Here is a 20,338-nt window from a genome sequence, read left to right as displayed (position 1 = left end):
GAGAAACCAGCAGACCCTTTGTTTAATTTCCAAGCAAAGGGTCTGCTGGTTTCTGTTTAAGGTTTCCAGACTCAAAAGAGAGCAGGGCAATTAAAGGCACAGAAGTCCTGTCCTCGATTGAGTCTGGCAACCCTACTAATTTCATGTGATTTTTTTCTTTTTTTAAAACAAGTTTTTGATCGTTTTAAAGTGCAATCAACACTAGACAGCAAGAGAGTTCCTTCTACCCTTTTAATATTTCTTCCTCCTGCCCCGTTTTCCATTCCATTCCTTCTCCCACCTGGTTGTGTGTTTGTTTTTTTTACCTCTCAGCAGTCAGCCAACATTCTGTAGTGACTGAGCATGCTCAGTCTTTAGTCAGCTGGTTTTCTTTTTGCAAATGTATGTATGCGTCTCCCTACCCTTAAGTATGCTGGTCCCATGCCCTTGCAGGTGAGAGTTGTGCTTCTGGCTCCCTACCGGTAGACTCCCCCCGCCCTGAAGTTTGAAAACAAAATTGAATATATTAAAAATCCTTGGGCGTCACCTCTGTTTTAATTCCCCTTCTGGCTAATTGTGCCTATGCAAGGCCACAGAATTGCTCAAGGGCTTCAAGGTGGATGTGCCACTCTGACAGGTATACTAATGGACTTATCGGGTGGCTGTTAAAGAAACAAGAGCAAGGCTGGTTTGTTTTGTTTTATTTTATTTTTAAATTAAGCTTCTTCTTCTTCTTCTTTGGTGATCACTCGTAGCCGACTAAGATTGTCTTCCATAAACACGGTTTTAACAATGAGTCTGTAGATGACTGTTGGCTTAAAAGGGGTGGAGAACATAAGAACATAGAATCATAGAGTTGGAAGGGATCACAAGGGTCATCTACTCCAACCCCCTATAATGCAGGAGTCGTTTGCCCAATGTGGGGCTCGAACCCACAACCCTGAGATTAAAAGCCTCATGCTCTACCAACTGAGCTATCCCAGCATCCTGTTCTCACAGTAGCCATACAAATGCCCCTTTTGGGAAACGGGCAAATAGAATTTGAACAGAAGCCCTCTTCTCTTCTGCAGTTTTTAGCACCTGGTATTCAGAAGCACCCCTGCCTCTCTGACTGTGGAGGCACAGCATAGGCATTGTGGCTAGTAGCCTTCAATAGCCCTCTCCTCCATGAATTTTGCCGAATCCTCTTTCAAAGCCATCTAGGTTGGTGGCCCTCACTGTGTGAAGCATGTGCTACGTGAAAAAGGTGTCTGGGGACAACTGCAAGAAAGGGTAAGATGAATGTTGCTCTGCGGTCTGGGTGCTTGTCTCTGCAACAGGTCTGGCCCTGCTGGGTTTGGCTGTTGGGAAGAGTGGCCTGGGCAGTGGGCCAGATCCTTCCCAAAATAAAATCTGGTCTCTGCAGATAATTATAGCTCTTCCCCCATGAGCCACGAGCTGCTGCAGCCTCCCTCCCTTCCCAGGAAGCTGGGCTTAAGGGTGGTCCATCCCATGAGTGGGGTGTGTGTGTGTGTGACAGGGAGGGGGTGGGGAAAGGGGGAGGAATTTGATTCCGTTTGCATTTAAAGGCAAACCACCCTCATTTGCCCTTGGTGAACTGAAATGCAACTGTCCCTTGGAATCCTCCAAATTTTGCAAAGCAGTTTGGCAGCAAAGTAATGTGTGCAAAAATGCAAATGCTGGGGGCAAGTATGCATAAAAGAGCATATAATCATGAAAATAACACACAGAACAAACATTATGTGATAGAGAAATTGCTTCATAAAAATGTGTGTGTTTATTTGGTGAAAATTAGGTGGCTGAACGGAATGCCCTGATTCAGTTCCTAATGGTCCCAGACACACAAAATGAAACTGTTGAACGTCTGCTGACCTGTTTATTTTAACAAGTGTTAAAAAGTATGTTTTCTGATTGTTGAGTTTTATTCTACTTTGTAACCTAATGATGCTATGTCATGTATATAAACTGTTGCACTAAATCAAATGCTGAGGGCCTTAAAGACCAATAGCGGCACCTTAAATTTGGCTCAGAAGCAAACAGGCAGCCTGCATCATGGGTGCAGGATAGGATCAGAGCACCTGGCTCCTACAAGTCTGCCCCAACTGAAGCTTCCATACCATCTCCAAGGGCAGCCCCATTCAGAAGGCACTGCAGTAATCCAGCCTACAGGAGGTGTAAGCAAAGCATGTGTCCTGAAGGTGAGGCCTGCTTTCTTCTGGTTTGGTGGCTGCCGGTGAGCCAGCTGAAGGCAGCACAGAAACCAACCCTGGTACCTGAAGAAGGGCATGCCTCCTCCGTTCCACAGCCTTCTCCTGCCTTCTCCCTGGTCCACTGCACTGGTGATGTGCAGTGGGAAATGTGTGGTGGCTTGGGGAAAGTCTGGGCCCTGGCCCTACAGGCCCTGGTATTTGGGGTAGGAATAACAACTCAAGAATCCCCAATAGTCTCTGCTTCAAAACCTCCCGCAATTCACCACCTTCGGAGGTCGTCTGCTCAGGGTTGATTGCCATTTCTTCTCTTGCTTCCCCAGCAGGTGCTACTTTGATTTGCTCGGGCTCCAAATGTTGCCATTGACAGCCTCCAACTGCGGCTACTGCCAGCTCCCCTCTTGGCACTGTGTGCCAAAGCATCTGTTGCAAGCTCTTCCCACATGCCAGGCTCATTGCGCAGTTCTCGGTTGGCTGTGCAGCTCTTTACGGCACGCCGTATCCATTGGCGGCCTTGGAGAGATTGTGCCTGCATTTTCAGCACATCGCCGTGTGCCGTTTGCTTTGCTGCCTGCCGTGTTTTGCTACCTGCAGCCGATTTCCAACTAGCCTTACATGCTGCCGGGGTTGTCGCCTGGGATGGTGCTAGGCTTCTCCCTTTCTCCAAGGGCCAGCCCTGCTGTGAGGCAAGTAGATAAGCAGCCGCCCAGAGCCATAGATTTCAAGGGCCAGAGCACAGTGGGAGGCAGGCTCCTGGGATCTGGCAGGCAGCATCCCCTAGGAAGGCCTCCTCTCTGCAAGCCCTGCTGAGGTCAAGAGGAGCACAGCAGGGCATAACAATGCGCTGCACACATGTGCCTGTCGCTTTTCCCTTCCTTTTTCACCCCAGGTGCCAGGGAGGGTGTGTGCACTTCCTCTGGCAAAAGGGCACATTTTGCAAAGGTGCGGAACGGCAGAAATTGGGGAAGGGCCGTAGTTCAGCAGCTGGGCACCTGCTTGGCACGCAGACCGTCCCAGGTTCAATCCCCAAGGGCATCTCCAAACAGGACTGGGGGAAGGGGAAAGGCTCCCTGTCTGAAAGCTGCTGCCAGTCAGTGTCGACACTCTTGAACTAGATGGACTAGTGGCCTGGCTCAGCATCAAGCAGCATCCTGGGTTCCCCATTGCAGTGCAGCACCAGAGTCATGAGATGTTGCCCTGGCATGAGAACTTAAGAAGAGCCCTGCTGGATCAGGCCAATGGCCCACCTAGTCCAGCATCCTGTTCTCACAGTAGCCAACAAGATGCCTGTGGGAAACATGCAAGCAAGATCCAAGCACAAGTTGTGAGGTACCCCTTGGGCTGCAGATAGTACCTGGGTAAAGGTAAAGGGAACCCTGACCATTAGGTCCAGTCGTGACCGACTCTGGGGTTGCGGCGCTCATCTTGCGTTATTGGCCGAGGGAGCGTATAGCTTCCAGGTCATGTGGCCAGCATGACAAAGCCGCTTCTGGCGAACCAGAGCAGCACACGGAAACGCCGTTTACCTTCCCGCTGTAGCGGTTCCTATTTATCTACTTGCACTTTGATGTGCTTTCGAACTGCTAGGTTGGCAGGAGCTGGGACCGAGCAACGGGAGCTCACCCCGTCACAGGGATTTGAACTGCCCAACCTTCTGATCAGCAAGCCCTAGGCTCTGTGGTTTAACCCAAAGCGCCACGTGACCTGCGTCCCAGTACCTGGGTAGATGAGTCTAAAAAGCCCGGGACACAAATTTCCATGGCCCTCTACCACTGGCTCATTTACCAGAAGTAATGTGTTTGTTTAGCATTAACTCTGGAAGTGTATACTCGATTCTGACCAAACTAAACTTCCTGGTATCTGAAACCAAAGAGGCACATTGATTGACAGATGTGAATCCCACCCCCCCACTCTTCTACTCCACTACAAGGTTTCTCTCCCCTCCTGTGGTTTTTGGCAACCGGTATTGAGAACCATTGCTGCCTTCCACCATTGAAGGCAGAGCACAGCCATCCTGGCTAGTAGCCATTGAGAGCCCTCTTCTCCTTTGTGGATGTGTCCAATCTCCCTTTGAAGCCATCCAGGTTGGTGGCCATAACTGCTTCCTGTGGCAGTGAGTTCCATAGATTAACTCTGTGGAGAAGTCCTTCCTTTTATCTGTCCTGAGTCTTCAAACATTCAGCTTCATTGGATGTCCACGGTATCTGGTGTTACGAGGGAGGAAGGAAAACTGTTCTCTATCTGCTTTCTCCATGCCAAGCATAATTCTTCAAACTTCTACTATCTCTTCTCTTCCTTGCCTTTCTCCCCTCTTCTCCAGTCTGGGTTTTGCCTTGCAAATCCAGGGGGAAGGCGCACCAGCAATGTTGCTGCTGTGGCAGAGAAATGCATCTGATCTGGAAGGCCTAAGAGGGTAATCCTCAGTAATCCCAGATCTTGGAGGGAGGCAGGCGCTCAGTGGACAGACTACAGATTTAGACTTCCATGGTTCTTTGCTTCCTTGTGGCAGAGTCCTCTGTCCTGCCAGCTCTCCGTGAGCGAAAAGGGAAACACCCTGCTTCAAAGCTCTTGCTCTCTTAATCCCTGCCGCCCACTTTTCTGATCTCCTCATTTTGGCCTGCTCTTTCCTGCCTCCTTCACACCGCGCAGTGAACCTTGCTAAACCTGAGCCGTCAGGTAGCTCAGATCGATGACCTGCAAAGCTTTTAGTTGCGGCCTCCGTTTGCAGATGGAGATGGATTCAAACTACAAGAAAGAAGCTTCCACCTAAACATTAGGAAGAACTTCCTGACAGTAAGAGCTCTTCGACAGTGGAATTTGCTGCCAAGAAGTGTGATAGAGTCTCCTTCTTTGGAGGTCTTTAAGCAGAGGCTTGACAGCCATATGTCAATGCTCTGATGGTGTTTCCTGCTTGGCAGGGGGTTGGACTGAATGGCCCTTGTGGTCTCTTCCAACTCTATGATTCTATGATTCTACTTTCCACACCTGTACTCTGCTTTTCTGTGCTGCTATACTAACCCTGAGAGGCTTGCAAAATGTAAAACGAGGTACCGTAAATTAAAGCAGTAAGCAACAAGGTAAACCAAGAGAACTTGGAAGCCCAGATCTAATGTCCTGTAGGTTAGAGCTGCTAGGTAGCTAAACAGTAGCTTTGCATGAAGAAGGTTCCAGGTTCATTCAAACACTGGAATCTCCTGGTAGGAGTCAGAATATCCCCTACCTCAAATCCTGGAGAACCGCTGCTGCCAGTCAGTGTAGATGATACTGAACTAGATGGATCAAAGGTCTGAGTTAGTACAGTTTCCCTATTTTAAAACAGCCCTTGTAACTATAAGGCCTGGAATATTAGCTCAGTGGTGGCAGAGCATCTGCTTTTTCAATATTTCTGAAGGTGCAGTTGGCCCTGGACTCCGCTCCACGCTACAGCAGTTCTGCACTCTGCATATGCCCTTTCCCCCGAAAGCACCTTTTCCCCGCTCCCCCTTTCTTCCAATCCTGCTTCTTCCTTTCCGAAGCAGGGGCGTCCCGTTGCTCCTTTTAACAGCATCAGTCCACGCCCCCGGGTTCAAATGCCAGCTCTGCCCTCTGCACGTGCCCAGAGACTCCGCCCCGTTCTGGAGCCGCTGAGGGTCCCACGCTGGCTCCGAGAGAAAGGGAGCGCTGCCCACTGCCCATGCTCAGAGACACTCTGGCGTCCTGGGAACTCCGCCGCAGAGGCCCGGAGGGGGGGAGGGAGGCAGGCAGGCAGGCAGGCTCCCCCGCCCGTCCTGCCGCCGGTCACATGGCCGCCTGCTTGCCTGCCTCGGTCGGCTGCCCTAATCCGGCGCCCGGCTGGGAGAGGAACGGAGCCAGCCCCGCAGACCTCACCTGCCGGCCCCATCCATCCATCCATCCTGGCCGCTTCCTCTTGCCATGGTAAGCCTCGCGGGTGCGCGCCTGGAGCAGCGGGCGGGGGCAATCCGGAGTGACTCCGGAGCCGGGCTGGCGTTCTTCGCCGGGATCCGGATCGTTGCGTAAGTGGCCGGCGTGTTCTCGGCTGTTCCGAGAGGCATCGCCCTCCCTGCTCCAGGGAAGGGATGCAGGGCGCCGCCGCCGCATCGCCGAGGGGAGGTTTGGAAGTGGGGCGGCGGGAGGGGAAAGAGAAGTAGACAGGCCTCTGCCCCGAGCGGCTCTCCAGAACTGCATTTTGGAGGCACAGGTAGGCCCCCCCCTTCTCCGTGGTCGGTTTGGCCACAAATACCCCATTTAGCGCTTTTTCCAGCCAGGAGAAAGGGAGACTCTGAGCATCTGCAGATTGCCTGCTTGCTTATTTATTTATTTCCTGCCTTTGCAGCCTAGCTTCTTTCCTCGAATGAGCTCAAGGTGACATACGTGGTTCTTTCCCTCCCCTCACAACAACCCTGTGCGGTAGGCCAGGCTGAGAGGCAGTGTGACTGATCGTCAAGGTCACTCACCCAGTGAGTTTCTTAGTGGCAGCGGGATTTGAACCCAGGCCGCTCAGGTCCCAGCACTTTAACCACTACAGCACATTGGTTCTTGTCAGGTAGAGCTCTGGCCCAGTTTGCACATTACGGAAAGTCAAACTTTTTATTTGCTTATTGCATTTCTGTCCCAACTTTCCTCCCAGGAGCTCAGGGTGGCATATGGGGGTTCTCTTTTATTCACGCGACAACACTGTGAGGTAGGTTAGGGACTGAGAGGCGGGGTCTGGTCACCATGGCCGACAAGTGGGCTTCATGGCTGAGTGGGATTTGAACCCTAGCTTCTCCCAGGTCCTTGTTTGATGCTCTAACCCAGGCACCCCCAAACTGCGGCCCTCCAGATGTTTTGGCCTACAACTCCCATGATCCCTATCTAACAGGACCAGTGGCCGGGGAAGATGGGAATTGTAGTCCAAAACATCTGGAGGGCCGAAGTTTGGGGATTCCGGCTCTAACCACTAGGAAACACTGGTTCTTATTCCAGACATGTTGTTCTTCCTGCATCTAGAGTAAGAGGGGTAGAGAGGGGGCTTCCTCTCAGTTAGTTAGATTGGGGATTCCCCTGTGAGTCAGGACTGTGCTTGGCACCAGCCACAAACTGTCTAGCTCATTTTAGGCAAGGATCTGTTCTCAGCCTCAGTTTTACCACTTGGAATATGGGATGAATGGATACAGCGTGTGTATATGTGTCTGTGAGCCTCCCTTGCAGGGGTGTTGTATGTGCTGTGCTCTAAAGCCTTTTAAATGCTCCAGAGGTGGATACTCATTGAAATCCGTGCACCCAAGCTGTTGTTGATACTATTTCTGCCATTTATTTATCAGTTTATTGTATTTCTTTCCCACTTTTTCCTCCAAGGAGCTTTAAGTGGCATACATGGTTTTCCTCCTCTTCATTTAATCCCCACAACAACCCTGTGAGGTCGGTTAGCCTGTGAGGGAGTGAGGCAGTCACCCTGCGAGCTTCATGACTAAGTGGGGGGATTTGAACCATGGTCTCTCCCAGGTCTTAGCACAACTCTCTAACCACTATGCCACACTGGCGCTCAGACGCTTTATGCAGCAAAAAGTCAGAGAGCAACAGAACAAAATGCATAAAAGCCAGAATTATTTTTTAAACCGTGACAATACAAAATCCAAATGCAATGCATTTTTTATTCTTGCATTTATATTCCCCCCTCCCCCCACTCCAAAAAGCTCTAGGAGATGTGGATGGTTCTCCTCTCCCCACTGTTTCATCCTCACAACAACCCTGTGAGGTAGGCTACACTGGGAGATGAGAAGGACTAGCCCAAGGTCACCCAGTGAGGATTAGTAAGGAGGCAATGTCAACATTAACCAGACCTTGGCCTAGTTGTACAAACAACCCGAACATTCTTCTTGGGATGAGGGAGGTTTTAATTTCATTTCACGGGAATCGTAGAAATGTAAAGGGTAAAGGTAAAGGGGCCCCTGACCATCAGGTCCAGTCGTGTCCGACTCTGGGGTTGCGGCGCTCATCTCGCTCTATAGGCCGAGGGAGCCAGCGTTTGTCCGCAGACAGCTTCCGGGTCATGTGGCCAGCATGACAAAGCTGCTTCTGGCGAACCAGAGCAGCGCACGGAAACGCCGTTTACCTTCCCGCCGGAGCGGTCCCTATTTATCTACTTGCACTTTGATGTGCTTTTGAACTGCTAGGTGGGCAGGAGCTGGGACCGAGCAACGGGAGCTCACCCCGTTGCAGGGATTCGAACCGCCAACCTTCTGATCAGCAAGCCCTAGACTCTGTGGTTTAACCCACAGCGCCACCTGGGTCCCTTAGAAATGTAGGGACCCACAGAATCAATGCAGGGTGTATATGCCTTGTGTGCTTGGCTGACACCCTGATTCTTGCCCTGATTTTGCCACCCTCTGGAACAAGGTGTGTGTGTGTGTGTGTTTGTGTGTGTGTGTGTGTGAGAGAGAGAGAGAGAGAGAGAGAGAGAGAGAGAGAGAGAGACAACTTGAGGCAATCGCCTCCTCCCTGAGTCACCCTTTGGGCATTCCACGTTGCTTTCCTCTCATCACTCACTTGAGTTGGTCCAAAATCCTCCGGGTGAGACGGAAGGGCCTCTTCCTCCCAGCGTGTAACGAATGTGCAGGATTCGTGGCCGTGAGATGGGATGGGTCACCAGAGGCATGGATGGCACACATGAAAGAATTGGGCACATTCATAGGGGGAAGAAAGGGAGTCTCAGAATGGCTGTGATGGAACCTCCAGCTTCGGTGTCAGCCTATCTCTGGATACCAAGCGATGGAATTAAACCACAGAGGAGATCTGCTAGCTTTACGTCCTCTTCATAGAGGCACCTGTTGGAAGCAGGGATATCAGAAGGGATGGATGTTCAGCCTGTCCCTGTTGGGCTGTTCTAATAACTTTCTTAGGAAGACTTTGGTTCATTCTCTGCACTGAAATGATCTTTCCTCTCTGTCTTTCTGGTCTTTGTTTATTTCTAAGCAGTGGGTCATTCTCACACCACCCACCCCTGCAAGACCGCCTTGCCCCATAGATTCCCACTTGACCGCTTCATTCAGCGGAACTGCCACACAACACCCGCCCCACATTTGTAAGAACTTGACATTTTAGCACGGCATCACCTACACTTTGGAACTCCCTGCCTATTAATATCAGCCTTCCCTATTACTCCTTTGAGGCACCTGCTAAAAACATCTTTGTTTAAGCAAGCCTGTCCACAGGTTTAGAAAGCTGTTACGAGTTTTAATCAATTATAGTCTGTTGTTAGTTTACTTTTTATAAAATCTTAAATACTTACCTAATTCTTAAGAAGAATTAGTAAGTATTTGTTGTTGTTGTTGTTTAGTCGTGTCCGACTCTTCGTGACCCCATGGACCATAGCACGCCAGGCACTCCTGTCTTCCACTGCCTCCCGCAGTTTGGTCAAACTCATGTTCATAGCTTCGAGAACACTGTCCAACCATCTCGTCCTCTGTCGTCCCCTTCTCCTTGTGCCCTCCATCTTTTTTGTTGGGAAAGATTGAGGGCACAAGGAGAAGGGGACGACAGAGGACGAGATGGTTGGACAGTGTTCTCGAAGCTACGAACATGAGTTTGACCAAACTGCGGGAGGCAGTGGAAGACAGGAGTGCCTGGCATGCTATGGTCCATGGGGTCACGAAGAGTCGGACACGACTAAATGACTAAACAACAACAACAACAAATACTTACTAATTCTTCTTATTGATAATTTTATTGTGAACAGCTTCGAGTGGGTTTATTTTCTTTTAATAACCATGCTGTATATAAATTTCATGAGATAGATAAATAAGCACCTCCACCACTCATGTAGTTTTCCCATGGCTTTCTACAACATGCCAGAGATTCTCAATATATTTTAAAATCTCATGCAACAAGCCAGGCATTCTATGCATGTTTGTGTGTGTGTGGCGGAAGCAACAGTTCACTTATAAATAAATCTGGGGGCAGCGGGTAGCTTCTCAAGACTTTCCAGATCTTCAACACTGCTGGTGAAAAGAGTACAGCTTTTTTGTTGCATAATGGACCTCTTCTGCCCCCCCCCTTTTTGAGGAACTATTCAGAGAGATGCTAGGAGGGAAAATATTTTAATGGATCCTGGGGGTCAGAAAACAGGGGAGGGCTGTTAACCCCCCCCCCCCGCTCATTGGCTTCTCAGAAGCTGTTGGCTTTGCAGTGTTGGAAACAGGAGACTAGACTAGGCAGATCTCATTCTGATCCATTGTTGCTCTTCTTATCTGAACAAGAAAGCTAAATCATTGAGATTTGCTGGTACGGGCATGCCTTTAAATCTAATCCATCTGGTTCAAAACTACTTGCTTAAAGGGCATATGAATTAACCAAGCTAGAGAAATATTTATGAATCGGCCAACAGCCTTCCTCGCAACTCAGATTTAACAAGTTCTGCAATGAGCTGTTTGCTTCTGGGTGAGTTCATGTGCTGATAGGCTAAGCTGGCTGGTGCTGAGATGAGGATTTCTAGGGATGAATAATATTTAAATTGTCTGTTCAAAAGAGAATTGCACTGACCTCTCTGCTGACTGCTGTAAGCAACCAGCTGGCATCCTGTTGAACCTGTAAGATGGCTTCACACCTGAGTTTCTAATGTTTGAGGTCTTTAACACACCCGCAAGCTCATTTGAGCATATGCAGAGTGTTTTCCCCTCATACTGTTCTGGTCGCCTCACCTCAAAAAAGAATATTGTAGAGTTGGAAAAGGTTTGGGAAAGGTCAACCAAAATGATCATCGAGATGGAATGACTCTCCTATAAAGAAAAGTAGCAGTGTTTGGGACTTTTTAATTTAGAAAAATGCTGAGACATGATAGAAGTTCATAAAATGACGCCTGGCATGGAGAAAACGTATTGAGAAAAGTTTTCCTCCCTCTCTCATAACAACCAGTATTTGTCAACATCCCATGAAGCTGAATGCTGGAAGATTCAGGACGGATAAAATAAAGTCCTCCTTCATGCAGCACATAGTTAAACTGTGGAACTCACTCCCACATGAAGCAGTGATGGACACCAACTTGGATGGCTTTGAAAGCGGATTAGACAAAATCATGGAGGAGGAGAGAGGGTTATCAGTGTCTCTTAGTCATAATGGCTATTCTCTGCCTCCACAGTTGTGAGGCAGCAATGTTTCTGAATGCCAGCTACCGGAAGTGCTCCTGTCCTCCAATCCTGCTTGCTGATTTCCCACAGGCATGTGGTTGGCCACTCTGTGAACAGGATGCTGGACTGGATGGGCAGGGGGGCCTAATCCAGGAGGTGCTTCTTACGTACTTGTTAACTCAGTTCTCCAGCTAGAAGAAGGGAATTCAGAGATGACAGATGCGATCCACATTCAGGTCCCAATAGCTCCACGCTTTAGAAATTGTAGCACTCTTCCAGCTGAGGTCAGTTCACTGGCAAGTGCAGGGCACTCTACATATGCTCAGAGATGCTCCTTTTTTGTTACTGCAGAGGATTTGGAATCAAATGAATGAATGGAAGCCGGCAGTAAGCGCTGGCTTCCCTCCCCCTGCCACCCAGCACCAATGGCGGGCACCCTTTCCATTGCACGCTGTTCCAAAACAGCTGCCCCCAGGCGGGTCGAAGGACATGCAGCCATTGCTGGGATGTGGCCATGCAAATGAAAGGCATGTTCTCTCTCTCTCCCCCCCCCCCCGCCCTCCTGCGCCTATCCCACTGCGCTCTCCCCTGATCTTACAAGCCCTGTAGCAAAATATTCCATTTGCAGCCTAGATCTCGCATCAGAGTGGAAAATGGCCTCGTCCCTCCCAGAGCCAACAAATGATCAAAAGGTACTGAGGAGGATGACCAATTTTGGGGGATGGATCTGGCACTATCAGTGGCAGCACCTTCTTCCCTTTTGGGGCTCTGGGGTGGCAAGGGAAGCAAAGTCTCTACCTTCTGGGGGCCTGGGGCATAGTAGGGAGATTTTCTGCACCAAAGCCCCGATCTTCTGCCCTTCTCAACCCCACACCCAACCCCTTTAAATTTAGAAGAGTAGTTGTGAATGAATGAGCCCATGCACACTGGATGCAGATACGTCCTTTATGTCCTTTAAGGATTTTGAGTAGTACCATCTAATTGTAGCATTAGAAGGGGCCTCCAAGAGACATCTAGTCCAACCCTCTGCAATGCAGGAATTCCTGACTGGTGGCCATTTCTGACTCTTGTTCTGAGAGCCTCTGCTGTTTTGGATCTAGTCCATGAAAGCTCATTCTGCAGGATCTCATTTTTGCAGAGCGCAGCTGCCTCTCTCGACTTTTATTCAGTTATTCAATTCAATTTTTAAAATGTTCATATCCTGGCTTTCTTTCATGCTGGAACTTAAGGGGGTGTACATAGTTTGTGTGGTTCATGTGGTGGCCCTCACTAGGGACGAGGGAGAAATCCGATTCAGTTTGCATTGAAAGGTTTGACTGTATGGTTTGACTGCAGCTAGAGTTCTGGTAGCAAGAAAATGGAAAAGTGAAATACTCCCAACAATCACAGAATGGCAGATTTTGGTGATAGAATACCTACAACTAGCGAAATTGACGGGTTGGGTGCGAGGATTGGAGAAACAGAAAGTTTCAAGAGAGTGGGTTATTTATAAAGAATATTTAAATCTCTGTAGTATCAACAACCCCATATTGACAGAACCGAAATGATATTTGTAAAGTAAAAATAAAGTGCATAAAAGTGGAAAAAGAAGTAGATATTCTAATAAAAAACATGTGAAAAAATAAGGGTAGAAGTAACTAGGTATAATGAAATGGGTTGGAAGTATCATATGTTTAAATTTAGATGAAACAATCTGAAAATGACTTACAGGTAGTTTCTTTTGGTTTTGTTTAATCTTTCTTTATTCTTATGTGTATGAGTTGAAATGTATGGAATTTTCTCTCTCTTTTAAACACATATTCTTGTACATCCGTGTACTTTTAAATAATTTTCAATAAAGAATATTTAAGCGAGTAAAAAAGAAAGAAAGAAAAAAGACGTAACAAATTCACACTTTGTGAAACTTTGTGAAACTGAACTGCAACCCTCTTTCAAAATTCGCCCCTTGGGTTTTTTGCAATGAAGTTCTCCAGCCAAGTAATTTGTAGAAAAAATGAATATACTACCTGTATAAGGCAAAGTGTGCATCAGAATGCAGCTGTTGGTAGAAATTGCAAGCAAAGATTCATTTTATTAAGAGAAATTGCTTTGCAAAAATGTGCGTGTTAGCCAAGAATTGCATACGAAGGAGAAATTTTCATGGATTTTCACAGGGACTTAAAAAAGAAAAATGTTTGCAAACTGACGTGCAGTTAGGGATTAATGAAATGTACAAGTAAGAAGCTATGATAAACTGAAATTGACAGATTTGCCTGCACCAACCATATTCTGGGAATTCTGCTCCAAGAGTGGGTCTTGGAAATGGTTCCTTGACGAAAGGTTGTTTGCGGCAGGAAACATTATTGGCTTTTGTTTATTAGATTAGTTAGATTTATGTATTGCCTCACACACAAGAAGTCCCTTAGCAATGTACAACAACATTCAGTACACAGTAAGAAGAGAGTTGCTGTGTTTGTGACTTTTTAGTTTAGAGAAAAGGAGGAAGAGGAGACATGATGAGTGTTAAGAAATTATGCGTGGCATTAAGAAAGTGGATAGAGGAAAGCTTTTCTCCCTTTCTACAATTGAACTCAGGGACAGCCTATGAAAGCAGATGCTTGGAAGATTTAGGACAGGTAAAAGGAAGTCCTTCTTCATGCAGCACAACTGTGGAACTCCCTCCTGCAGGATGGCTTGGAAAAGAGGATTGGAAAAAATTCACGGAGGAGGAGAGGGCTATTGATGGCTGCTAGCCATTGTGGCTGAGATCTGCCTCCACAGTTGGAGGCAGTGATGCTTCTGAGCAGGAGGAGAGAGTCTCCTTGCACCCAGGTCCTGCTTGAGGTTTTCCCACTGGGGACTGTGGTTGGCCACTGCGAGAACAGGATGCTGGGCTAGATGGGCCACTGGCCTAATCCGGCAAGGGTCTTTTTATGTTCATAATGGCAACTAGCTGGAACGCTCTCCCTCTTTCAAAGGAAGCATGCCTCTATACCAGTTCCTGAAGATTGCAATGGCAGAGAGCGCTGTTTGGGTCCTAACTCTTTCTGACCAGGATTTCATGCATTTATGGGCCCAATTAGGGCTGGTTCCCGGTAGGCAGAGGTGCTGGAAACTGCAAAAGGGAGGAGACCTAAATCTGGAATGGAGAGGAGAAAGTTGAGGACTAGAAGCTTGACTGCTTGCTCAAAGAGAGAGCAGGAGAGCAGAATCTGTCGGGTGTGTGTTTGGTTGCTCAACCGCATGGGCCTAAAGCAGCCGCTCACCACTTTGCGACCTCTCCAAGGTCAGAGTCAGCGAGTGTGGCTGGGATCTGGGACATGGCAATTAGGCAGGCATAATGAGTGAAATTGATTAGGGTGGATGAGCAGAGCCCCTCTCCAGATGGTGCACTGCTGCGCGGGGGGGGGGGGGGAGAGGAGGGAGCCATCCTGACCTCATTCTGGCCTTGCCCCACCCCACCCCACCCCACGGCTGAGGCTCGCAGCCTCTCCTGCCAGTCCTGCATCAAATGGCAACAGCAGCCTCTTTTGGGGCAGAAGGGGGCCCATCCTGCAGTCGCAAATAATGAAAAAAGCCCCCAGCATTTCCAGCTGATAAGGACAGTTTGCCTGGGACTCTGGAGAGCTGCTGCCAGTCAGTGTAGACAACACTGTGCTAGATGAACCAATGATCGGATTAGTATACAGTTCTCTTTTTTATAGGTATATAGGAAGGGTTGTAGCTCAGGGATACAGCATCTATGCGGCATGCAGGATGTCCCAGGTTCAATCCTTGGTACCTCTAGGTAGGGCTCATGGAGAGTTTCCCCTGCCTAAAACTCTGGAGAGCTGCCTCTGCCAGTCAGTGTAGGCAGCATTGAACTAGATGAACAAATGATCTGAATAGTGTAATAGTATAGCTTTTACACGGAGATGTTCCCAGGTCTGTTCACAGTCATCTTTGAAAAGGGCTGAGAAAAAGACCCCCATTTAGAATTGTGGAGCGCTGCTGCCAGTCAGTGGGGACAGTACTGAGGTAGATGGGCCCATTGTCTGATTTTGTGTAAAGCGGCAACAAATGTTAAAGGGATGGGGGCAAGGAGGAGGTTTTCTAACTGAAGACCTTGGGTGAAGAAGCAGAGCAAGAGGTGGAAGTTTATAAAACTCGGCATGGCATGGCATGTTACAGGACAGACATCTTCAAATACCGGAAGGGCCGTCACATGGAAGATGGAGCAAGCTTGTTTTCTGCTGGTCCAGAGGGGAGGATCCGAACCAATCAATTCAAATGACAAAGAAGGAGATTCAACATTAGGAACAACTTTCTGATGGCAAGAACGGCCTGCCAGTGGAATGGACTCCCTTGGGAGGTGGTGGAGGTTTTTAAGCAGAGGTTGGATGGCCACATTTCAGGGATTCTTTAGCTGTGATTCCTGTATTGCCGGGGGTTGGGCTAAATGACCCTTGGGGGTCCCTTCCAGCTCTAAAGTTCTAGGATTCGAAAGGGGACAAAAAGGCTAACATCCTGGAGTTCAAAACATCTGGAGGTTTGCAGCTGGTTCCTGATCCCTGACAACAACCGTCGTGGAATGAAAACATCCTCTTGCCTTCGCTCCCCCCAGGGTTTGGGTCCGGGACATTTCCAGCTGCTTTATCTTTGCTCCATCTTCTGCTTTCTGATCCTCTTTTTTTGCCATCCCAACCACTTCTCTCGCCTCTCTTCCTATGCCCTGCCCTGTACTCTCGACTCAGGCTGCAGAGGTGGAAGGGACCTTGCCAGCCCACGATGACTCCACAGAGACTCAACCCTGCCCAGCAGAAATGCCCTTTGCTGGTGCCCCAGGAGAGGAGGATGCTGATCCTGGCCTCCCTGGACAGCCAGAAGAGCCTGCCAGGATCCCCAGGGAGCAAGCAGTAAGACCTCCGCATGTGGGGAGAGGGAGCCTTCTCCTGGACTTTTCCTCCATAGACCCCTGACTCAAGATGTCTCAGCTTCTCCTGCGGCCTAACCCACACTTTCCTTCCTTGATTGACCCAACAGTTCTTTATGTTTGGAAGATGCAAATACTGTAAGCCCCACAGATTTTCGTGTTGCATTCCTTCCCTGTTCCTCTCATTGACTCTCCCCCAATTTAGCTGTGATTCCTGCATGGCAGGGGGTTGCATTAGATGACCCTTTGGGTCCCTTCCGAATCTTTAATTCTATGAGGATGAATTTAAGCTGGAGAATTTCTGGAATTCCAGAATTAAGGGATGCATGCAAAGTTGACTGTAGCTACACGTTCCTTCTGCTCCCGGTCATTTCTCCGCCTCCACCCCAATTTTGGTGACGGGCATCGCTGCACTGCTATGTATTATTGTTATGGGGTTAATGCTGGGTTTTGGTAACCTCTGTGGGTTTGCCTTCATCAGGGATAGAGATCTCGTGCCCCTCCATAGGTTATCATTATGGATGGCATGGAGAAAGTGTCTACAAAAAAGTTTTACTCCCTCTCTCATAACACTTGAACTCAGGACATCCATTGCAGCTGGATGTTGGAAGATTCAGGACACATGAAAGGATTCCTACAATCATAGAAGTACATTTTCATGCAGCGCATAGTTGAACTGTAGAACTTGCTTCCATAGGAGTCAGTGATAGCCACCAGCTTAAAGGTAAAGGGACCCCTGGCCGTTAGGTCCAGTTGCGGACGACTCTGGGGTTGCGGCGCTCATCTCGCTTTAGTTGCTGAGGGAGCCGGCGTACAGCTTCCGGATCATGTGGCCAACATGACTAAGCCACTTCTGGAGAACCAGAGCAGCGCACGGAAACTCTGTTTGCTTTCCCGCCGGAGTGGTACCTGTTTATCTACTTGCACAGGCACCCCCAAACTGTGGCCCTCCAGTGGTCAGGGATGATGGGAATTGTAGTCCAAAACACCTGGAGGGCCGAAGTCTGGGGATGTCTGTACTTGCACTTTGATGTGCTTTCGAACTGCTAGGTTGGCAGGAGCAGGGACCGAGCAATGGGAGCTCACCCCGTCGCGGGGATTCGAACCGCCGATCTTCTGATCAGCAGGCCCCAGGGACTAGACAAATTCATGGAGGAGAGGGCTATCAAAGTCTACTAGCCATGATGGCTGTGCCCTCTTATGTGCTGCTCTGTCATAATGTTGGAGTTGGTGCAGCCCCCTATTGGCAGCTACGGAAACTGCAGCGTGATAAGAGCCTTACAATTTTCTTTATATAGTAAGATAGTATAAATGAGTTACAGTTTGGTATCTTCAGGTTGGGAGATGGGAACAGGGAAATGAGCCAAGATGCGATCTTGGCAGACCCAGTGTTTGCAAGACTCCTGAATGGAACAACAACAAAAAAAAGAGGTCTACCAGGTTTTCTGTGGCTACAACACTGCTACCATTAGCACTTGGGAGACATGACATGAATTGGCAGTGGGGCTTCCTAAACAAAAGTCATATCGTGATCTGAAGGCTGCAGGTAGCTAGAAGTGGCATTGGCCCAAGACATTTTGCTGTCTTAGATGGAAATGAGGTGATGCGGCTGGCAGTTCTCTCTGACTTCAACAATAGTGACCAGGCAGTGTTGTCTTCCACACCAGAAGGTGCAATGTTAGCTCAGGGGAGTATTGGGCAGGGCAGGTGGTGCCTTGTCCTGCAGACCTCACTGCCACCTCTTCACATTTTGCCGCCTGAGGCAGCCGCTTCCCTTTCCCTAACATTAGAGCTGGCCCTGGTTGGAAAGAAAGTTTGAAGAAAGTCCATTGCACCAAGATCAGGAAAATAAATAGATCACTTTTCCCCCCCCTTTTATAAAGTTTGCTTGTTTCATTTAATAATGTACATAAAACTGAGAGAACCGTAATAACAACAGATGAAAATCAAAAGATGGAAAACAAAACTATAAAATAGGCACATAGAATGAGTACAGTTGCACATGGGTTAAAATAGCCAAATCCAAGAAAAAAATATTAGCGTTCTCTGATTATCAAGGATAGATTTGCCAGGCTTGTGAGGAGGGTTGCCTTGAAAATGATGGTTTTGCTGTATAACGAATGCTAAATCATATTAAAAAGCGCCTTGAGGTTCTGGTCCTTGTTGAAATCTCAAATTATGCATAATTTTCCCATTCTAGCTATATTCCAGAGTTATACCAAGCATCCAGTGTAAGATTTTGGACTGTTTTCCATTGTGCTGCAATAACTATTTGAGCTGCCAAGATCATCTATAAGACCAATACTTTTGACAATATATCTACATTGGTATCATCAGAAATATCCAGTAACATTGATTGTGGACAACAAACCTATAGTCTCTATAGTAATATTAACCATTTCTGTCAAAATTAAATTCCTAAAATCTTGTGCCAACTTATATTCCCACAATAAACACGTACCAAGTTTATTGCAACCCATCCAACAATTACCTATTTTGGAAGGAAAGAGTTTTGACAGTTGTAAAGGAAAGTGATACTACCTGTGTGGTTATTTAACCTCAGAAAACTGGAAGCAGGTTTTAAGGGTTGTGATACCCAAATTTTACTCCCATAATAGACCCCAGTTTTAAACCCTTGTGTTTACGTGAATTTCCTGTTCTCTTCCTCTGCCGCTTCCTTGCCCCGCTCAGATAAAGCACCTCTTGAAGGAAGACTCGGAGGAGGCCGAGCTGGTCCATTTCCTCAACGACTACCCGGCTGAGGAGGGCTTCCACCGCGTGGAGCCGGGAGAGGCCTGGAAGGATAGGGGCCGCGGCGGTGGCGCAGAGCCCGAGATGTTCCCCAGTGCGGCGCTCAGGACCCTCCCCGACGAGGCCTCGGAAGAGAAGGAGCAGAAGGGCTTCCACCGCCCGCGGCCTCTGGATCTCAAACAGCACCAACACATGGCCGCTCCAACGCCCCCCAGCCCGTCCCGTCCCAGAAGCCCCTGGGGCAGGCTGGACCCCTATGAGTCTGATGAGGTATGGCACACACACACACACACACCGATCTCACTTTTGCTTTCCTTCTCCCAAGCTTCCCATACACAACCAGCTGCAAACTTCTTGGCGTTGGGGTGTGCATATTTGGCCTCATTGCCTGAGGTTCATAGAACTTCGGAGTTGGAAGGGGTCCCCAAGGAATCCCCAGTAGATGGCCAACCTTTAAAAACCTCCAACAAAGGAGAGTCTTCCACCTTTCCAGGTAGTCCATCCCACTGCCAAACAGCTCTTGCCTTTCCTAATGTTTAGTCCAGGCATCCGCAAACTTCAGCCCTCCAGATGTTTTGGACTACAATTCCCATCTTCCCCGACCACTGGTCTTGTTAGCTAGGGATCATGGGAGTTGTAGGCCAAAACATCTGGAGGGCCGCAGTTTGGGGATGCCTGGTTTAGTCAGAATCTTTTTTCTTGTCATTTGAGTACGGTTGTATGGGTCCTGCCCTCTGGAGTGGCAGAAAACCAGCTTGCCCTGTCTTCTGAGTGTAGGTTCCTCAACCCAGTTTAGATTTCTTAAAATGGCGGGCGCTTAGCTTTCGTGGGCGTGACATATGTGTTCTTTTGCCTTCCTGTCATTTGTTACGTTAACTTGTTTTTCAACCGGTGTTCCTGCATCATAGCTGCCAAGTTATCCCTTTTTTAAGGGATTTTCCCTTATGCTGAATAGGCTTCCTCGCGAGAAAAGGGAAAACTTGGCAGCTATGTCCTGCATCCTGCGAATTAATCTCCTTCACACTTTTGCCCACCCTGCCTTGGTGGAAGCTTTGGCTGAAGGGTGGCTAAGAAGTGTTCTAAATAAACTGATAAATCAATCTCTGGTAGGACCTCGCTGGAGATGGTAGGAATATAGCATGTGGAGTATACCCAGCACACCTTGAACTCCATGGAATTTTCTTCAGAGTGGATGTGTGTAGAACTGTCCAGTTAGGTGGTGTTTCTCTCTTAGGCGATATATAGCATATGATTTTTGTTGCAGGGTCTTTAAAACCTTTTACCAGGCCAGGCCTCTCAAGGACAGGATGGGTTGTAAATAACAACAAGTATATGAATAAGCGCTTTGGACTGTCTTGCTCCAGCTGTTTGGAATTCTGAGATTCTTCCAACCACACATTTTTCCT

General features: G+C 48.3%; 1 protein-coding gene and 1 non-coding gene across 2 annotated transcripts in view; one reads left to right on the top strand and one right to left on the bottom strand.

Annotated features, from left to right (window-relative positions):
* Window positions 1–890: 890 nt before the first annotated feature.
* TRNAK-UUU (transfer RNA lysine (anticodon UUU)) lies at window positions 891–963 on the bottom strand. The gene has a single exon. It is a non-coding gene; the product is annotated as a tRNA-Lys (tRNA).
* A 5,027-nt stretch (window positions 964–5,990) lies between these two features.
* Window positions 5,991–20,338, top strand: part of SEPTIN4 (septin 4) — a 35,152-nt gene continuing 20,804 nt past the window's right edge. Inside the window, exons 1-2 of the mRNA XM_060283105.1 lie at window positions 5,991–6,101; window positions 18,873–19,202. Of these exons, the coding sequence (XP_060139088.1) occupies window positions 6,099–6,101; window positions 18,873–19,202 (333 nt within the window). The 5' untranslated portion in view covers window positions 5,991–6,098. The remainder of the gene's footprint in view (window positions 6,102–18,872; window positions 19,203–20,338) is intronic.

The sequence above is a fragment of the Zootoca vivipara genome, chromosome 15 (assembly GCF_963506605.1).
Source record: "Zootoca vivipara chromosome 15, rZooViv1.1, whole genome shotgun sequence".
In the NCBI taxonomy this organism is placed as follows: Eukaryota; Metazoa; Chordata; class Lepidosauria; order Squamata; family Lacertidae; genus Zootoca; species Zootoca vivipara.
The sequence above is the reverse complement of the archived record's forward strand: the minus strand, read 5'-3'. Positions and strand labels throughout refer to the sequence as shown.